The sequence below is a fragment of the Mustela putorius genome, unplaced genomic scaffold (assembly GCF_011764305.1).
Source record: "Mustela putorius furo isolate JIRA1106 unplaced genomic scaffold, ASM1176430v1.1 tig00000135_pilon_pilon_pilon, whole genome shotgun sequence".
In the NCBI taxonomy this organism is placed as follows: domain Eukaryota; kingdom Metazoa; phylum Chordata; class Mammalia; order Carnivora; family Mustelidae; genus Mustela; species Mustela putorius.
The window spans coordinates 3,252,566-3,272,645 of NW_025421292.1; the positions used below are offsets into that span (position 1 = coordinate 3,252,566).

General features: G+C 44.2%; 1 protein-coding gene across 11 annotated transcripts in view; it reads left to right on the forward strand.

Annotated features, from left to right (window-relative positions):
• The window catches only part of ANKS1A (ankyrin repeat and sterile alpha motif domain containing 1A), a 178,878-nt gene that overhangs the window by 71,513 nt on the left and 87,285 nt on the right, over positions 1-20,080 (forward strand). For 4 of the 11 annotated variants that reach the window (XM_045074733.1, XM_045074734.1, XM_045074737.1 and 1 more), the window contains exons 3-10: positions 829-985; positions 2,861-2,923; positions 9,722-10,018; positions 10,803-10,941; positions 11,233-11,334; positions 11,431-11,532; positions 12,910-13,106; positions 16,606-16,698. In XM_045074733.1, the coding sequence (XP_044930668.1) occupies positions 829-985; positions 2,861-2,923; positions 9,722-10,018; positions 10,803-10,941; positions 11,233-11,334; positions 11,431-11,532; positions 12,910-13,106; positions 16,606-16,698 (1,150 nt within the window). Of the gene's footprint in view, positions 1-828; positions 986-2,860; positions 2,924-9,721; positions 10,019-10,139; positions 10,195-10,802; positions 10,942-11,232; positions 11,335-11,430; positions 11,533-12,909; positions 13,107-16,605; positions 16,699-20,080 lie in introns of those variants that run through there. The other 7 variants (XM_045074735.1, XM_045074740.1, XM_045074739.1 and 4 more) reach the window with 5 other exon arrangements.

The following is a 20,080-nucleotide window of genomic DNA, read 5'->3' on the forward strand; positions in this document are numbered from 1 at the left end:
TCCTTGTGTCTTTTCTATGGTCATCTTGGACAAAGCTAAACACGGACTCTGTGGAGACCCCTTCCCCCATAACTGGTGGGGTGGTGGCCTGAATTAAAGTAAATCTTATACTTAAATGACTTTAGCTTGTTAGCCAAGTTTTTATTTACAGTGGGGTGGTGGCCTGAATTAAAGTAAATCTTATACTTAAATGACTTTAGCTTGTTAGCCAAGTTTTTATTTACAGTGGGGATTTTCTCTGACCTCATGTGCATGGGGATAATTATACATTTGTATCTGCTTAATTAGTAGTGTCACCAAGGAGAAAGCCAAGCCCTTCTTTCTGGATGTATCAAATGATACCATATGTGTCTGGCTTATGTTTGCAGCAACTTTAATTCCGCTCTGCCTGTCTGCTTTTAGCTCCCACATCACTAAATGCTCTGAATAATGTGGTGAATAACGATATTTGTCTTGCATGACTACTTTCATGTAAATTTTATCCCCAAATGCTGTTTAAACATCACAAACAAGGCAACATTGTAAGGTTTAGACAAGGGAACCAGACATTTTCAAAATAATGGAATAGAGATGGATTGTCTAGAAAGCCCAGAGAATGGCAAGGTGATGAGTCAGTGTCATTTGGCTCAAGATGTTTCAGCCGCCTATCAACAGCTGTACACGTAGCTCATGGAATAAAAGGAAGAGACTGGGCAATGAGCTCAGGTAGAGAGAGGGGGGCCCGAGTGAGATAATATCTGAAAGGGCTTCAGCTGCCCAGATGTGAAGCGCTGTAAGTAGGAAAGCCTTCTGAGTTCTGCAAACTCATGATTGATTTTTGCCTTCTAGGGATGTGGTTGAGGTTCTTCTGAGGAACGATGCGTTGACCAATGTGGCTGATTCCAAAGGCTGTTACCCTCTGCACTTGGCAGCCTGGAAAGGAGATGCCCAGATAGTGCGGTTGCTCATCCATCAAGGGCCCTCACACACCAGAGTCAACGAACAGGTCGGAAGGAAGAGAAGCATTCTTCCCTTCAGCTATAGCCAGACCATGGTGGCCTCCCGGTGCTGTTTCAGTTCCGCAGCACAGATTGCAGGGAACCAGCTCTTCCAGGCCCTACAAATGCTTCCCCTCCTCCCAGCACTACTCCTCCAAGGGCATCAGGGAGATCTCATACCCCAAGGAAGCATTTTACATGCATCTGAATCGTGCAGATTTGGAGTAGTGCTATCATAAAGATCTACATACCTCATGTGCAAAATGGGAAATAGCACAAAACCCATAAAATTGTTTAGAGGCCATTTCACAGTGGCAGGCTTAATTAATTACAAGCAGTGCTTATGCCACCGGCATGGCGGAGTGGCCTTAGCCGATAAGCGGTGTTCTCCCTCCATCGCAGCTGGCAGAAGTGGAAGGACTCATCCCAGGACTGAAAAAGGAGCTCATTAAAAACATCTGAGTAAGCTCAGAGGCCAGAGGTGATGAAGCAGAATGAAAATCATTTATATGCTCTCTCCTAAGGTCAATTTAAGAGTGACCCTGTTTTGTTAAAGCAGAGATAATTCTTAGAAAATAAAAAAAAGGCAGCAGTTGAGCAAAAATACCTTAAAGTGGCCATGGATTTATGTTCTCTGATACCATTCTTCCACTTTTTTCACCTTGATTCCTTTGGAAAAGTTATGCTTGCATTATGCAGGTTCTAGACAGTCCTCTCATAAAATGCAGTTTCTTGTAGTTTGAGTCTGAGATCGTGTATCCATTTGAGAGGAGATGGGCTTTCCCTGTGTGACAGGCCACTCTGTTTTCCTCTCTGCTCTGAACTGAAGCAGGTGCTTTTCTTAGTTGCTTGAGTGAGAGAGATGCTGCTCTTTCTCAGTAAGCCCAGGACTGTTTTTCTAATGACTTTACTGAGAGGAAAGTGTTAAATTACCTGTAGGATTAGGTCAGGGTTTTTCCTCCAAAAATAGGAAATCATTCTCGTGAGCCCATCTATCAGCAGGGCTCTGCACCCTCTCAGTGAGCAGTTAGGACCAAGACTGACTCAGAGAAGGGCAGCTTCACCCTGAGGATAGAGAAAATTAAAACAATGCTCCCAAATCTCTCAAATTGGAGATTGTGTGTGTATAGCTGGTAATCAGCTTCCCTTTTGCTTCTCAAGCTGTATTTTCTGGATAGGTAAGCCACAGAAATTTTAAGATGATCCATGAGGATGTTTGTGTCATAACATTAAAAATGAAAATTGTCTCTGGAATTGCTGCTTTAGAATCTAAATGCAATTTTACTCCTCCTGGCTAAAGTGATTGTAATTTCTCTTAACCGGAGGAAATTTATCAGGAAGTTTGCTTTTAACTCCTATTCCTCCATGTTGAACCAACTAGTCACCCATTAAAGTCCTTCTCATTTAAGAAATTTTCGGCGACCATTTCTAATCCTGTCTTTGCTCACTTTTGCCTTGAAACACAGCTGCTTGGATTTTTGGGCCACCTGAGTGTGCTAGCTTGTCCTGCTCACTGCCACCTCCCGCCTGGAGTATCCCTTGATAGGGACACCAGCCCAGTGTTCTGAGTATCTGGCTGGCAGCTGGGTGGGGCAGGGGCTGGGCAAGACTTCCGCAGGAGCTGGAAGAACCTAACGGCTCTAGGTAGTAGTACCACATGGATCTACTTAAAAACCGTTAATGTGGTTCCAGTTGGATGGTTGGATAAGAAGGGGTGATAAGTGCTGTGCCCTCGAGCCTGCCTTCCCCCATTAACTTCCTTTCCAGGCTCCCAGAGGGCAGATCCACATTGTTCTCCTGTTGGACCCCCTCGGGGCTGGGGATTGCTTTGATATTTTTCATCCATTTTATCATCACATTTTCTTTTCCTCTCCTTTTTATAGAATGCTCTTGAGATCAAAGAATTCAAAAAGTACGGCCCCTTTGACCCTTATATCAATGCCAAGGTGTGTACGTTGCTGCCAGGATTTCTCTGCATCATTTCTCCAAGCTGCACTCCCTCTTTGGTCCTCTCTGGCTTCCACTCTCATCCACTCAGGCTCCTCATCTTCACCCTGACTATTGTCTGCTTCAGCCCATCTGCTTTTGGCTTGTCTGGGAATGGGAAATTGAAGCTTCAGTGAGTTTGGGTTTTATTTTTAAAACCCATGCTAATTCTGGAAAGGTTGGGTGCTTTTCCCGGAATGTCTGAAAAGCTTAGAAATGGCCGAAATGGGGAAAGAGAAGGAACCATATTATATGCATATTTTACCATTGTGATTGCTAAAAATCATTTAAATTTGAAAAAGAAAAATTCAATTAAGAGATGTCAAACATATTAGCTTACTTTTTAATCAGCACAGAAAATGATTAAATTACACTAACTGGATTTAAAGATCTTTTTTACACTGCTTTCTCTATTTCTTTTAAAGTGGAATCTCATTTTCAATAAGCTAGTGGTGGAGGTGGTGGGGAAGGGGTATGGTGACTCCATTTTACTCTTAAAAGCTGTCCCTTTGGGCTCATTCCTCACTTCCTTGAGTTCGTGCATTTCTGCCTGGGACTTTAAAGCCTCAGTTGCTTCTCCCCAGCTCTCAGCTTCTCTCACTGCTAGGTCACTCTTGCCCCTGGGAGGGGGTCTGAGATAGGAAATGAAGTCGCAGGGTCAAGCAGGACACTGGCCTCGAGCCTCCCTCCCTGTGAGGCAGGGGCAGGTTAGGCTGGTGATGAACGGCACAGTCCATCCCCCCCCCACCCCCGCGCCGGCCTTCACCACACCAGGAGGCAGAACTGTGGGTGCTGGTTAGCCTTTCTCCTCGGTGCTCTCACCTGCTGGTTTTAACCTGAGTTTCCACTCAGGTGAGGTTTGCCTTTTGGTACCAGTCTGGAGTTTGGTTAAGTCAGTGCAGTTAGTCACATTAGCTACCTTTCCCTTGCTCCGAACACAGTAGCCTCGGGGAAGGGAAACGTAAGGTACTTCTACATGTTTCCAAATGCAAGGCAGATATTCTTTGAGAAATGCTGATTTAGTGAGTGAAGCTCCACGTGGGCCATGCTCTTCAGCTGTTGGGACTTGATGGCGGAGAAGCAGTTTGATTCGGGGTAGTGGAATGCATTAGCTTTTGCTTGGCCCTCTCTGTTTTCTAATTTTCAAAAGAGCAAGATACCATATCTTCATTTTCTTTCTTTCTTTTTTTTTTTAAACTTGTTGTAGCAGTGGAGAAAACTTTTATTAAAGGTCACAGCCTTTCAAGTCAAGCCTGAGTTTGAATTCTGTGCTGCCACCCACTGGTTTTGTTGACTTAAATAAGTTACTTATGTTCTGTGAGCCTTGGTTTCCTCTCCTGTAAAGTGCAGTATACCATCTGGAGTTTAAGTAAGTGAATGCACATTAAGTACAACTATCTGATAACTAGTAGTATTTGAGATCTGACTTCTGAAGGGCATATACAGTCTGCTCTTTCTGAAGTGGGACTTTGGAATTTGTTCTTTGTTACTGGTGGATTGAAGCTTAATGAAACATTGCTCAATTAGTCTGGTCAGGGTTTTGTTTTGTGGGGAGGTGCCTTGAAGTGATTGTTTTCGCACTCGGTGGTTAGTTTAGTTAGCTTATAAAGCTCTGATTAAAGGGTAAGTCTTTGGGTCTTTAAAGCACATTTTCTTATCCCTTGATTTCCTACACAAAAAAGAAAATTGGTCTAAATGGCATAAGAACAATGCCCTTTACCTCCCCCCCCACCCCTGCCTCCTGCCACCCCACGAAAGGCTAAATGATGCAAATTGCACTAAGGGCTAAAGCTGTTTGGATTTTGCTATGAATGCAACCTCTCTTTGAGCTGGTTCGAATTGAACCTCTCTGGGTTTTATCCTGATTCAGTGGGTTTTTATTGACCTGGATTGTGTCTGGGAATTGTTTTGTTTGCTGAGTCCTGTCAGGCACATGTAGAAATTAAGAAGTCCCAGGTGCGGGGCGCCTGGGTAGTACAGTGGGTTAAAGCTTGTGCCTTCGGCTCAGGTCATGATCCCAGGGTCCTGGGATCGAGCCCCAAGTCGGGCTCTCTGCTCAGTGGGCAGCCTACTTGCCCCTCTCTCTCCTTGCCTCCCTCTCCACCTACTTGTGATCTCTGTCTGTCAAAAAAAAAAAAAGTCTCTGGTGCCTGTTCTGGGAGCAGGGATGGTTTTCATGAGTTTTCATCTTCCTCTTTGACATATGGAGCCTTTCCTTTTTCAACAAGTCAGCATACACCAGTCTCAAATGTAGGTCATCTGTAGCTATGGTGGAACTATTAAAATCGTTTATTTGCTCCCTTTTAAAATAATTTTAAATTAGTCTGAATATTGTAAGGTGAGCAATGGTCAAATTAGTTTTAGGGTATATCTCTTTCCCTGTCCACATAAAAATAATTAAGTTTCAGAGCTGGAAGAGGCCGGAAGTTGTCTCAACCAGTTGTCTCCACATTCTTATCAGCTTGACTGGTTGCATCTGAATCACCCAGCAAGCTTTTGTAAAACTTTATCTTGACACAATTTTCAGTGTATAAAAAGTTGCAAGCATAATGCAGTGAACTGCATTGCACTCGTCATCTAGATTGACCAGTTGTTAACATTTTGTCTCATTTGCATGCACATTTTCTCTCTCTCTCTCTCTCTCTCTCAAATGTGTAGATATATTGTTGCATAATTGATGATGAACTGTTTGATACGTAGTCATGGAGATCATGACCCTTTGACCCCAAATACTTTGGTGTGTATCTCCTAAAAACAAGGGCATTCACTTGTACAACCATAGTACAGTCATCAAATTTAAGAAATTCAACATTGATACAATACTGGAATCTAATACAGAATCTGTGTTCAGATTTTACCCATTTCCCCAATAATATTCTTTAGAGCAATTTTTTTTTTCCTGGTCCAGTCCAGGATCATACATAATTTGGAACACTTCCTTAGCCCTTCTTAGTCTTTTATGACTAGGAACCACGAACATGACATCCCTGGGTGGGACCGAACCACCAACCAACCATTCAGCGAACAGCTGAATCCACTAAGCGATTGCCACAGAGACCTGCAGCATTGATGGTATTGAAGAATACAAACCAGTCATTTTGTAAACTATCACTCAGTTTAAGTTTGTCTGATATTTTCACATATTTCCCGTTATTTCCTGAATCTGATCGATTCAGGCCCTATAGTTTTAGCAGGAAAGCTGCAGGAGTGATATATATTTCGTTCCTTCACGTTATGAGGCACGTGATGTCAGTTTGTCTCACTGTTAGATGAATGCTTGGTCAAGGTGGTACGGGCTAGGTTGTTAAGCTTTTTAATAATAGTCTTCCTGGGCTTTACCTCTGATGTGCTACCTTGGCAAGTCTGGAGTGGGACTCAGTTACTTTTAAGCTCCCTTGTAATTCCAAAACGAAGCCAGTTTGAGAACCACTGATCTAGGCCAACTTTGCATCCAAAGCAGGAATCCTTTTCTCTCACCTGAAAGGTGAGCTGTCTGCCCTTTGCTTTATTTGGTTGTGTGTTTCTCTTGGTAACAACCAGTCTTCCTACTTGGCAGCCTCTTTTTGGTATATGTGCTGCCGAAGCGAGCACGGCAGCCTCTTTTTGGATTCCACTGATTTTTGGTTTCTTACGCTTGGCTGATACTTGTCTTCCTAAACTTTCCATCTTTTGATCAGGTTTCTGCCTTCCAGAATATTTACAGAGTAAGTCTAGCTCTTCTTCTACATGGACCCAATTCTCATGTTTCTGCCATGTCTGCTAAATCTCAGGAGGTCCAGTTTATCCTTTTGTTCCAATTTTGGTAGGTTTCTGAAGCCTACACCATTGTTGCTACAGAGAGCTGTAGCTCAGTTGTTTCCAACTTTAGTGTCTATCAACAGTGGTCAAGAGTATAGTTGGGCTGCAGTCTAAGCACTGGGAAGTGTTGGCTTAGAATAGTTTCAAGAGGAGAAAAGCCACCAGAATGTTTCTGTATAGTTTTCTGTTGCTTGTAGTTTATGTCAATGTGAGATAGATAGATAGACATATACATGTAGATAATATTACATAATGTGTAATATTATATAATATGTAAATCAAATGGATTTACATATTAAATGGGGTCTCCATACTTAAAGAGTATTGGGGTCTTTTTTCTTAGTGGTACTGACTGTAGCAAGGAGAAATGGAAGTGAGTCTCAAGACAGGCAAGACTGGAGAGTGTGCAAAGACTTTGGAGGAAAATTGGGGTGTTCACTCTTAGTCTTCATCCTCAGTCCAAATACATAGCAATATGATTCTGGGAACTCTTGAGGTGTGAGGAGTGCCTGTAGTAGGATTTGGAAGATGTGAAAGAAGGATTCTGGGTCCCGAGGAGTCGGTACTCTCCTTGGAATCCCTCCCTTTCTTGTGGGTCCCTGAATCAACACTAATGACTTCCTGCGCTGGTATTTGTCACGTCCAAAGGGGAGCTGGTAGGAAGAGCTCATTGTGATGGCCTGTGTTCAATAGTCGAGAGATGGGGTCACCACAGACTTCAACTTACAAATATTATAATGATCAGACCATGTCTGGCAAGACTGAAGCATGAGAGATACTTTCTACACTGTTAATTTGAATATGACATTCTGCAGAGACGTGGTTAGGCTGTTAACAGAGGCAGGAAATTTGCCTGGTAGTGATCAAGACCTTGCTTTCAGTAAGACAGCTTTGTGGTAGCTGCCTTAGTTCTAGCAAACAACAACAACAAACCAAGATTTCTCTTTTTTTTCCTCCTGCTGGCTAGCTTAGAGTTTTACAGTTCTTCGGACCTTAATGGCATACTTTTTACAAAATCGAGGACAGAGTATTCTGGTTGTTGGGAGACAACTTGAATAGAAAAGAGACAGCAGTGTCTGCCTCAGAGTGAACAAGCTTTTCTGGACTGGGCTTTTAATGAGAATAAGCTGACTTTCTCTGCCCTGCTAATTGAGATGTAAAACCCTGAGAATCCTCTTAAAATTTCTTTGGGTTGCCACTCTGCCCTCGAACAACTGTAAAGCAAGCCCCTGTGTGTTTTGTTGATGAAGCTGTCTCTCATTGCAAGAACATGAAGTGACAGCTTTGAGTTGGCTTATTTGGGAATGGGCATTCCAAATGGGTATCTTAAGTGGTTGGTTTGGCACAGGGAACCCCAAAGATTTGCCTTCTGCCCAGAGCTTCCCCTTCCCTCCAACCTTTTAGGTTAACATGGAATCCACTCCTTGGGCCCAGTTGTATCGCAGGAGGCCATCGCTAACGGCTCTGTCCCGTGACCAGCAAAGGCTGTCCGCACTTCAGCTGCTGATCTCCTTGGGCTGTGTTTGAGCTCAGTGCTGCTTCCTCTGTTTATCTGTGTGCATTTATCTTCGCATGTGGCTCCTGCTACCACCCTTTCTGTCCTTATTTCATCAAAAATTTTTGTTTTGCTATCACTCTGGCCTTTGGGGGCCTCACTCCCAGCAGCTCTAGATCTTTGTGGTGCACTTGGTGTAGCTGGAAAAAATGATGCAGTCAAATGCCAGATCAAAAGCAGATGGAACTGCATGCATGTTTGGGTAACTCCTGGTCTGTTACTTTTAATGTAATTAATAGAATTAAAGCGATTGTGGAAACATTTCACTTATTACCTTTTGGTCACTGAGAGGTGCACAATATTGACCTGATGGACACACCACCTCATCCGCTTGGTTCCCCTAAAGTGGCAGAAGCCTCCTGGATCAATTTAGGAATCTCAAAATCTGGTGGGAGAATTATTTTCTTTAGTGCATCCAAAAAAGGAGAGGTCATGGAAATTACTTTATTCCTGATCTGATTATACATTGTCAGTAGTAGTTTAAAAAAAAAGAAGAAGAAGAAGCACAACTGAAATGATTAGCATTTTGCTTCCGATGGTGGACGGGAGCACAAACTTCTGTTTTGTCCCAGGTTCTGTCTTTAGTTTGAAACACAATTGGCATTAAAGGACCCCGGGATTGTGAATCTGAACTGATGGTTGTATTATAACTTTGAATATTTTGCACCTCTCACAAAACATTCCTGTGTCTCACTGAGCCTTTGGGACATAAGCAACACTTCCTCGTGTGGCAGCTTGCGCATGCGTTCATTGGTGCAGGCTCCTGGGGTAGACATAGGGTGACAACAGGGTCCCAGGCTCCTCTGTGACTGAGCTCAGGTGCCGCCCTCCCCGGGAGGTGGCTGTTGGCTGAGATCTCCGAGAGTAACTTTTGGTGCTCTGCTCTTTTACTTTGATTGTTGGCTGGTTGATTTGCATGCAAGAAGCTGTGCAGATAATAAACTCTTTCAAAAAAAGCTTGTCTGTAAGGCACTGGACGGTCAACAAAACCAGAATCAGAAAATCCAGGGTTGATGGAACATAAATTGTAAAACCAGTTGAAATTTAAAGTGAATCAATGGCAGTGATATCATCAACATTCATGTGTGTGGGGGCCTCTGCCCGGGGCCCGCCGCGTTCCCCCATTCACTCTCCTTGCAGCCTGCGGACACTTCCTTCATGGCGCACAGGAGATGGTAAATCTGAGGGGCACCCCAGCCCCTATTCTGGCAGTAACTGGGGCACACGGTGGCTGATCGGAGTAGCCAGCCTCATTTGTTGTCTTCATTCTGACCGGCTTCTAGTAGTCCCCAAATATTGCTGCTATTTTCTCATTTAAATTTCAACAGTTTTCCGGGTGTGCTTCCCAGTCATAGGCCAGTCTGCCAGGTGCCCTTCTGACGGGATCTGCTTGTCAATCCTTTAGAACAACGACAACGAGACAGCCCTGCACTGTGCCGCGCAGTACGGCCACACGGAGGTGGTGAAGGTCCTCTTAGAGGAGCTGACAGACCCCACCATGCGCAACAACAAATTCGAGACACCCCTGGACCTGGCTGCTCTGTATGGGAGATTGGAGGTGGTGAAGATGCTCCTCAACGCACACCCCAACCTCTTGGGCTGCAACACTAGGAAGCACACGCCCTTGCACTTGGCGGCGCGGAACGGCCACAGAGCTGTGGTGCAGGTCCTACTGGATGCTGGCATGGACAGCAACTACCAGGTAGCCGGGCAGTCGCTTCCCCCACCCCCCAGGCTCCAGGGGCCGCATTGTGGTGGGAGAGGCGCAGGGACCATGCTGCTGGGCTGTGTTCTTATTTAGCACGTTTCACATCCCGTCTCAGATGCTTCCATCCGTTGACTCATTTTCATGTGAAACTTCAGAGACAAACTCCTCAAGTGAGTCTGTTACTGATTTGTTTTTTGTTTTGTTTTGTTTTGTTTTCCTTTTCAGGGGTAATATATAGTCATTATGCCCTGAAAAGATGTGCTCATGGACTCTCTCTCAAAATTAGAAAAATTTCATTATCTTCCTATATGGGCGTTCCCACTGCTGCTCTTTGCCACCTGCAAAGTCCCATGGATTTGATCTTGCCAACAAGAAACTTAGCGTTTCCCCGCGTAGTTAGCTTTGTCCATTCTGATGAATGACTGCTCCTTAGCTTTTGCATCGACCAAAGCACCAAACCACACATGAAGTTAAGATGTTGGTTGTTTCCCACCCACCTCCAACTCTCTTACTTTTCTTCTGATTTTTCCTCCCTCCACCCTTCCCCCTACTGGGAAGGGCTGGAGCCTGAGGAGCTTCACCAGTAGGTGGCTCCTAGAGTTGCTACACAGTTATTCCTGTGTGGCCTGATGGTGGCATTTCAAACACACTTCACGTCCGGGCCACGACTGTGGTTCCAGAATCCAGACCAGAAAAGTGGGAAAGATAATGACAGAGGACTTTGTGTGGTTAATTTTACACTCCTTCCCATTGTCTGTATTCCATTTGTCGTGTGGAGCCAAGCCAAACCTGGGTCACTGTTCTGATGACATGCTGCTCTGCGCTCTCGTTTGCCTTCCAGACGGAGAAGGGCAGTGCTTTGCATGAGGCTGCTCTGTTTGGCAAGACTGATGTGGTGCAAATCCTGCTGGCTGCAGGTGAGAGGTCGGCCGCGCTCTCGTTTACACGGCATGCCGGGGTGGGCTTGTTCTCCCTAGCCTCCCCAGAGGGGGATTATTGCTGGCTGCACTTGAACCCAATGTATGTATGTCTCCATGGGTTGACTGCAAGTGTACGAGTTGTTCTGGAAGAACTGTATTTATTAAATGGCTTTGGATGAAAAATGTTGGTTGTGCTACTGGGGGCATTAGGAGTCCGGGAATTTGACCCTCTTTGAGGCTGACTTGCAACTGCTCACTCCCCCTGGTCTACCTGGTGTGCTTTTCTAGGAATTGATGTCAACATAAAAGATAACCGTGGCCTGACTGCCCTAGACACTGTCCGGGAACTGCCTTCTCAAAAGAGCCAGCAGATAGCGGCGCTTATTGAAGGTACCCGTTCATCGCCTGTTGGGGCGACCTGGGGACACACTGACCGAACCATTTGCATTTGCATTTGGTGCAGCTCTTTTTTGTCTTTCCATGTAGATCACATGACTGGAAAAAGAGGTGCGAAAGAGGCCGATAGAACCCCCACGTCTCAGGGACCTCTCATCTCCAGTATGGTTTCCGTATCCCAGGAGTCTCAGGGTAAGGTGGCCTTTCTGTGCCAGTCAAGGAGCTCTCAGCTTGAAGAGATGAATGGTCTTTGGTAGAAGAGAAAAAGCTTAATTTAAATAATAACTTCAGGGGATTGGGAGTGCTTAATAAGTTCATATTCACATTTATTGTTTCCTAGCTAGTATCTGACCTTTTATTGGACAGAGCTTAGGCCTTTTACTTCGGACCTCTTCTTTCCTATTTTATCTTATTCTCACTTTTATAGTTGGCTCTGTGAGGTCTGTTCGGGGATGTGGTGTAGGCCAGACGATCTCAAGGTAAATTCAGATCTTGAGGAAAGTTTTCCTAACACACACTACCCTGCTGTAGGCATAGCTGGCCCTCAGTAAATACTGAGTGAGTACCACCTGGTTGGTAGACGTGTAGATGGCAGATTTTGGTTCTGTATCACTTGGCCAATAGATGTGGTCTGGGCACCAGCTTGGGCAGTCCAGCCTCCCCATCATTAACCACAGTCTACCCTTTCAGATTTATTGAGCAACCTTCTGGGTCCTAGGTATAATGAATGAGACAAACAGAATACTGATGGACACCTCCCCTCCAATACAAAGCATAGCAAAGAAGGCCAGAGGAATAGCACAACGTACCAGTCCTGAAACAGGAAAGGGATTTTTCAGAGGGGTGCAGACGTATCAGGTTAAGGGGTGCTCGACCTGTCTTCACTGAGGAGTCCTTGTCTGCCCCCACCACTGCCACCCCTGCTTTTTTTCTTGACCTTATAATCCACTGGTGATGGGCTTAGTAGTTCACTAAACTCTTAGCTTTCAGGGATTTTACAGTAACGGTTTTGACTGTTTGCCAGAGACCCAGAGATCTCTGGTCCACAACAGTCTGTAACTTTTCAGCGTCCCATGTTTGAGTCCCAGGTAGTCTGGTGTTCGTATTCTCTGGTAAGTTTAACCTTGCACACCGCCTCCGCGTTAGAAAGACTTCACCATCCCCTCTTTTGCTTGAGCACATGGAGGTTTCTGCTAAGAATTTGAAAGGAATACTTAAGTTTCCAGTTATACTTTGCCACATTTTATGGTTTAAGTTTATGCTATGGCGGTGTTGAAGTTCTTGGGAATTTTTAAGGTCTTGGAGGGAGGTATCCCTCATAGATGTCAAGGGTTTGCTACATTGAATTAGAGAAAAATCTCTTTGAGTCTCAGGGTATAAAGAGCAACTGAAACTCTATTTATTCCTATCCATGGAGCAAAGCAGTTGTTTTATTTTCCTGCTCTCAGTTACGGTTTGTCAAGTTCAGGTTGACAAGGAGCTTGAGGTGGTTGGAAGGGGGTTGGGTAGTGTTTGGAAATCTGAGATTATGCTCTCCATCCATTGACTCTTGCTCTCTAACCTGCTCAGGTGATGTGGAGAAAGCAGTGACTGAACTTATCATTGATTTTGACACAAACGCTGAAGAGGAGGGTCCCTACGAGGCGCTGTATAACGCTGTCTCCTGCCATTCGTTGGACAGCATGGCCAGCGGACGATCATCTGACCGGGACTCCATGAACAAGGAGGCCGAGGCAGCGGGAGTGAAGACTGCTGGAGTGAGGCCTGTATGTGGCCTAGGGCCCTCGACAGACAAACGGGGGCTGTGTTGTCAGCCTGTGCTTTGGTGGAGCGCCAGGAGAGGGAGTATGCACCGAGTGCCTGCTAGCTTTCCAGAGGCCTGCAGCCTACTCCCCTTGTTCTCCTGGGCCTCTGCCACATCTCTCTTGCTTTTTGTGGTTAATCTATATAGATCCCCTTGAAGTAGAATTTTGACTTTTCTGATTTCAATATAACATGTCTGCATCATTCTGTTAGTTTTTGATATTAGAGCAAATTGAAGCATTTTTTCCATTTAGCCTTGTGCGGCTTCTGTCTTTGGGGTCTTTGCTGTATGTTGATAGTTTTCTCTCCTGAGAGCTGTTCTACAGTGGAAGAGCTCACTGAAGTAAGTTCTCGTCTCCCCTGAGTGCATCCTCACCTTCCATTTGCCCTCAGAATGGTATCCATTTGGATCTGGACGGATTCTGCATTCAGCAGGGTTGTAGCAGGACTTAATCGGATATCACATGTGTTAGTATGTGGCATTCCTGTTTTTCCCAGTTATAATCTCTCTAGCCATTTCTTGGTCCACCTTCCCATCTGACTGCTCCTTTCTCCAGGGCTTGCTTCTGCCTCCAGTCTTGTCCATTGTTCTCAAGAGGTTTTACTCCCTTTTTCTACCTTAGGGTTTTACTCTGAGCCCAAGCCTGAATCACTGTTCCCCTGACCGACCTTCCTACATAGCCAATATAATAATCTGAGGTTTTGAGCACTGCATTTTTATTGAACCTGCCACTGCTCTGAGTCCCAGTGATCCCAGCTTGAGGCAGATTTCCAGGTGTATATTATTCCTTCCTGTAGTAGAGGCCAGCCTTATCCCTTTTGGTCTGAATCTGCCTTATGACCATTTAGATGAACCTTTGGCCACTGGGTGATCCTTGGGTTTTTCAAATGTGCCTTGGGAATGACTTGGTGTTTCTTAGTGTTCTTTTTTATTAGGCTTAGTATTGTTTTTTGTTTGCCTGGTCCTAGAACAGTGCCAGCATTTCTGTATGAGTTTTGGAAAGGCCAACCAGTCTTGTGGTATCCCACTGGAGTGGGTATTCTCAAGGACTGGTAAGACTCCTTGTGAGTAGGGAAGCGCGTGCTTCTGTGGACAAAAGTGATTTCCTGTGCTTCCGCCTTAGGTGCAGTGAAGCAAGCAAGCTGGCCTGTGTGGTACTTACAGGTGATGTCCATTAGAGGGAGCCAGAGGCCTTACCAGAGGAACACATGGTTCCTGAAGCGAGCTCTGAATTACCAAGTTCCTATGGGCTTTGCCACTGATTTATAGTCTCTTTGTTCTTTCCCACCCCAAGAATCTGTCCTCCGGTGGACTTGCTAACTAAAAACTGATGCATCTTGGGATGCGTGCTTTGCCATTCTTACTTGAATATGTGGTGGCTGTGCTACCTGCCTGGCTCTTGGTAATGAACCTTGGTCAGGGGACTGTTTGTTCTACGCCTTACAAATGCTGTGGATGGTGAGCCTAACTCAGCTCTGCCCTCGCAGGCCCCTGGGCCAACATTCTCACGTTCAGGAAAAAAGAGGCTCCTGCTTCTCTTTCTTTCCAGTATCTCTGGTGATCAATTCTTGCACAAGAGGTTTTCATCTTGTTCTTTCTAGGCTCTTTTAGTCTTGAGAAGGTTTCTGGGATGGGTCCTTTTTGTCGTTGTTGTGTTTCATTTTGTATTTCCCTGGCTGTTTTTGTCCCAGGGTTGGGTAGCTGGTGTAGATGACAGGCCTGCTGCCTTTGCTAGTCCCTTCCATACATGGTGCCCTTTGGAAGGAACCAAGCTTGTTTCTGTGCTGCTGTAGGAAGACTGGCTAGGGAAAGTGGAACTCACTGGGAAATGTGATCTCATAGCCTTGTTTGGCTTGAAAAGACGAATCTGTTTTAAGGTTGTTGCCATTAGGCATCCATTGGGTTCCGGGGAGTGTAGGAATGACTGATTTATCAAGATAGAATCTGGAGGGGCGAAGTGTATTTGAACAGAGGGAGGTCATGGATGCCGAATGCTAACCTAATGCTACCTAACGCTGGCTGCTCCTGCTGCTCCTGGGACATGGATTTGTCTTCCAGACTTTTCCAAGGCTCTTGTGTAATTCGCCATGTTCCTCCACCCTTTCATAAATATTCTTGTCCTAGCAACACTGTGAACTAACCTACTACGAGGCCGGGAATGAGCCTGCAAGCCAACTCCTGGGTCAGGTTCCCACTCCCTTCCCTGTAGAAACATTGATTATGGAGCAGGATTAGGATTTTGGACTGTAAACCACACTGCCGGGTCCCTTAGGTACTATGGCAAGCCTCTCCCCAGCCTTCTGTCACCAAAGGTGGTGTGTATTCCTGAAACTGTCAGCCACATTTGACCTCCCTAATCCCTGCTTCAGGGTGTTTCTTGCTCTAGGGCAGGGATTGGCAAAATGTGGCCCGCAGGCAGCTGCCCATTTTTGTGAATAAAGTTTTATTGGAACACGGCCATACTCATTTGCATATCTTCTTTGGCTCTGTGGTACAGCTGTGGCAGTAGTGGGGCTAACTGCAAAAGCCTAAAATATTTACTCCATGGCCCTTTAAGAAAGAGTTCACCAATTCTTGCTCCAGGGCAGACAACTGGCAAATGTTCCTTTTTGAAATAGGCAGGGATGAAAGGTTTTAATATGTGAGCGATGCATAATACTAATCATTGGGGCGCCTGGGTGGCTCAGTGGGTTAAGCCTCTGCCTTCGGCTCTGGTCATGATCCCAGGGTCCTGGGATCGAGCCCCGCATCGGGCTCTCTGCTCAGCAGGGAGCCTGCTTCCTCCTCTCTCTCTCTGCCTGCCTCTCTGCCTACTTGTAATCTCTCTCTGTCAAATAAATAAATAAATAAATCTTAAAAAAAAAATACTGATCATTGAAGGAGGTGATCAAGAACTAGATAGAGACCAGTTCTGAGCTTCGATGAATAAATGGGGGTAACGTTAAAGTTTGAGCAGGAATTGACGTTTTTTGTCCTTGATTGCTTTCCTCATTACTTCCTTAATAACATGGGTTTGTTTGAACTCTGACAAGTTGATTGCTTTGATTTACTGCTGCTTCTTTTTAACCAGTCTGAAAGTTGAGCCACTGGCTTTTCTAGGCTAGAGTTTTATTATGGGTATTGGACATTTTCTGATAAGGCAGTGCCATGGTTTCAGTGCTATTTCTCACTGTGGTCTAGAATATGAAAGCTGTGTTTATACTTTCTGCTACAAACATCAGAAAGTGAAGAGCATGCTGGCTGAAGTGTGTGTGGGGGGGGTGCGGGTGGGGGGTGGGGGGTACAGATACTAAACCATGTGTTTAGATACTGATCCTTGAGTTTAGTCTCTCAGGGGAGTTCTTTACATTCTTTTTCATTTCCAAGAGTTAAGATAAGAACAGAAAGTTAGGTAATCGAAAAAGAGATAGTAAAATACTTTTTGAAAAAAGAGATAGTGAAATGCTTTTTCTCTTCTACAGAGGGAACGGCCACCGCCTCCAGCAAAGCCACCACCTGATGAAGAGGAGGAAGACCACATAGATAAGAAGTATTTTCCCTTGACAGCTTCTGAGGTAGAGGGTTGAGGGTTTATTGCCATCACTAAAATACGATTTTTTGCAAGTACCTCGATGTGTGCTTAAAGAAGACTTTTCTTTCTCATTTGCTTATCGCCTTTTTGGATTAGTAAATTTTGTGCATATCAGTAATCTGGAAGAAGACCTTTCCAACCCATTCAGAAGTACAAAGGAAAGAATTTTAATGGGGCTGTCCAGCAGACAGGCCAATTATTGATCCACGTTGCACACTGAAAGTAAACCATGCACATTCCTCCTGGCTCTAGTAGCTAAACAGTTTGACTTCTTGCTTGTTTTGTTCCTATGTCCTCTTTTGATACAAAACGTGGAGTATGGCCTTAATCGCTGTTCTGTAGATGATATCCTATAAGCGAACTTTGGTGGTTCTGCCCCAAGTGTCTTATTTCTGTTTTCACGTTTTTCTTCTTCATTTCACATGAAGAAATCCACCAGGACAAACATGGAAAATGTCATGAAGACTCATTTTAGAAGAGAAATAGGAGTCGTGGGGGTGGGAGAAAGCAAAGAAGGTTATTTGAGAAGACTAATCCACCTTTTTGTTTTGTTTTTTTAAAGATTTTATTTATTTATTTGACAGAGAGAGATCACAAGTGGGCAGAGGCAGGCAGAGAGAGGAGGAAGCAGGCCCCCCTCCTGAGCAGAAAGCCAGATGTGGCGCTCGATCCCAGGATCCTGAGATCATGACCTGAGCCGAAGGCAGAGGCTTTAACCCACTGAGCCACCCAGGCACCCCACTATTCCACCATTTTAAAGAAGAATTATTATCATGGGGCAAATAGTTCAATCTTACTTCTTGGTTGTATGAAGAAATCATATTTTCTGTGAGCCTTATTTTTAGAATGCTCCTTTAATCCTTACCACTGTGCAGAGAATATGTTTATTCAGTATTTATTCAAAATCTTATATAAATTTCATTATTTTGTTGCTCATTCAGTGGTCTGTTGTTCTTTAATTTAAAAATCAACTGATATAAACTAGTCATCTAAGTGTCATTACTTTATCCCTAGAAGGTCAGATATTGCCACAGACCATCCAGTGAGACAGGTTCTTTTACTTAGTAGGAACTCATGGAACCAGAAGGAAGGCTTTTATTTAACAAAATGGATAATTAAATACAAGGATACCCTTTTAAGAACATAAAAGTCAGTGTTGGAAATAGGGGAAGATGTTTATGCTAGGTGTAAATTCTGTCCCTATTTCTTTGTATGCCTTCATTACAAAATGCTTATTATCAGGTTTCAACTAAAGGGTCTCTAGATTATAGCCTCTAAGGTGATAATACATTACTAGCAGATAGAAGTGCATGTATCATATCCCTGCATATTTTTAATATGGAGATTTGCTTCCTTACTCAATTTTTATAAGGAGAACCTTTACTTATATTACTTACAGAGCACGTTCAACTGGGGCTAGGTCTCTATAAATGCCTTATGCCACCTCTTTAACAAGGACTTAGACTAAAATTCCTAATGCCCAAGGATAAATGCAAGGCTCTTAAAGAAATATTAGATAATGAAGACTTTCTGTTCTCCTCAGGCTTTTCAGAGAATGTGGTTTGTTGATAATAATAGTGTCAACAGAGGGGCACCCAGGTAGCTCAGTCAGTTAAGTGTCTTTCTGCACCTTAGGTCATGATCACTGGTCCTGGGATCTGGACACATTGCTGGGCTTCCTTTTCAGTGGGGAGTCTGCTCCCTCTGCCCTGCCCCCCCCACCTCATGCATGCACACACGAACTCTCTCTCTCAAATAAATAAATAAATAAAATCTTTAAAAAAAAAACAGTATCAAGAGATAAGGGGAGAAATTTCCATATTACTCTCCTGGATGTGGAGACTCTGAGATGATGCTTCTAGGACTTGCTTGTGAATAGTCTGAAATTCTGGGTCAGTTGGGCCACTGCAGTCAGGAGTTGAAAGACCATGAGAACCCCAGCTCTGCTTACTTAGTGATTATAAGTAAATAAGTACAGAAGAGATGTGGCTATGTCATTATGCTTTTAGTGATCAAAGCAGATTTTCTTTGCTGTAGTTGAAATGACTAGGTCTTCTCCAACAGTGAATTTTTATTTCTTTTTCTTTGACTCTAGTCTTCCCTGTTTTGATTTTTTACTTAGTAGGCTTTACTACCCTAACCCTCGTGTCCTAGGAAGCACTGGCTCATCACAGTTGACTTTTATGTTTGGCAGGCCATCTGCTTCAGTGTTTGTGTCCCATTCCCTAGGCTTGTCATTGTCAGGTGACCCACGAAAGCCTTTAAGGGAAGCTGAGTATAGCTGTCTCCATGGGAGCTTATCAGATTAATGACCAGGTCATGAAATGGGCTTAAAGAAATTAAACACATACACATGTGTGTGCACACAAGCTACTGAGACATTTTTGCCCTGCCAAATGGGCTGTCAGCTGCATCGGACTGACCACAGCCTTCTCTGTGTTCAGATGTTTTAAACATTCATGGGAAGGCGCAGCTGCCGTGGTATCTCTTCCCAGAAAACTGCCCACACCCCTACTGGTCATTCTGTTGGTCCAGTTAGGTGGTGACTGGTAGTAGCTTCTCTTTGCAGCAGAAATGTTTCTTTCTACATAACAGAGAATATGGCTTTTTGGCTCCAATTTACTGCCGGCCCTAGAAGAAAGGGGTAGAAAAGATTAAGGAATAATCTGGTAAAGAGCAGAATCCTTTCTCTTGAAAATCAGTTATTGCCATATTCACTGCGACAGGGGGCTTCTTTTTTTTTTTTTTTTAATTTTTTATTTTTTATAAACATATATTTTTATCCCGAGGGGTACAGGTCTGTGAATCACCAGGTTTACACACTTCACAGCACTCACCAAAGCACATACCCTCCCCAATGTCCATAATCCCACCCCCTTCTCCCAACCTCCCTCCCCCCAGCAACCCTCAGTTTGTTTTGTGAGATTAAGAGTCACTTATGGTTTGTCTCCCTCCCAATTCCATCTTGTTTCATTGATTCTTCTTCTACCCACTTAAGCCCCCATGTTGCATCACCACTTCCTCATATCAGGGAGATCATATGATAGTTGTCTTTTTCCGCTTGACTTATTTCGCTAAGCATGATACGCTCTAGTTCCATCCACGTCGTCGCAAATGGCAAGATTTCATTTCTTTTGATGGCTGCATAGTATTCCATTGTGTATATATACCACATCTTCTTCATCCATTCATCTGTTGATGGACATCTAGGTTCTTTCCATAGTTTGGCTATTGTGGACATTGCTGCTATAAACATTCGGGTGCACGTGCCCCTTTGGATCACTACGTTTGTATCTTTAAGGTAAATACCCAGTAGTGCAATTACTGGGTCATAGGGCGGTTCTATTTTCAACATTTTGAGGAAC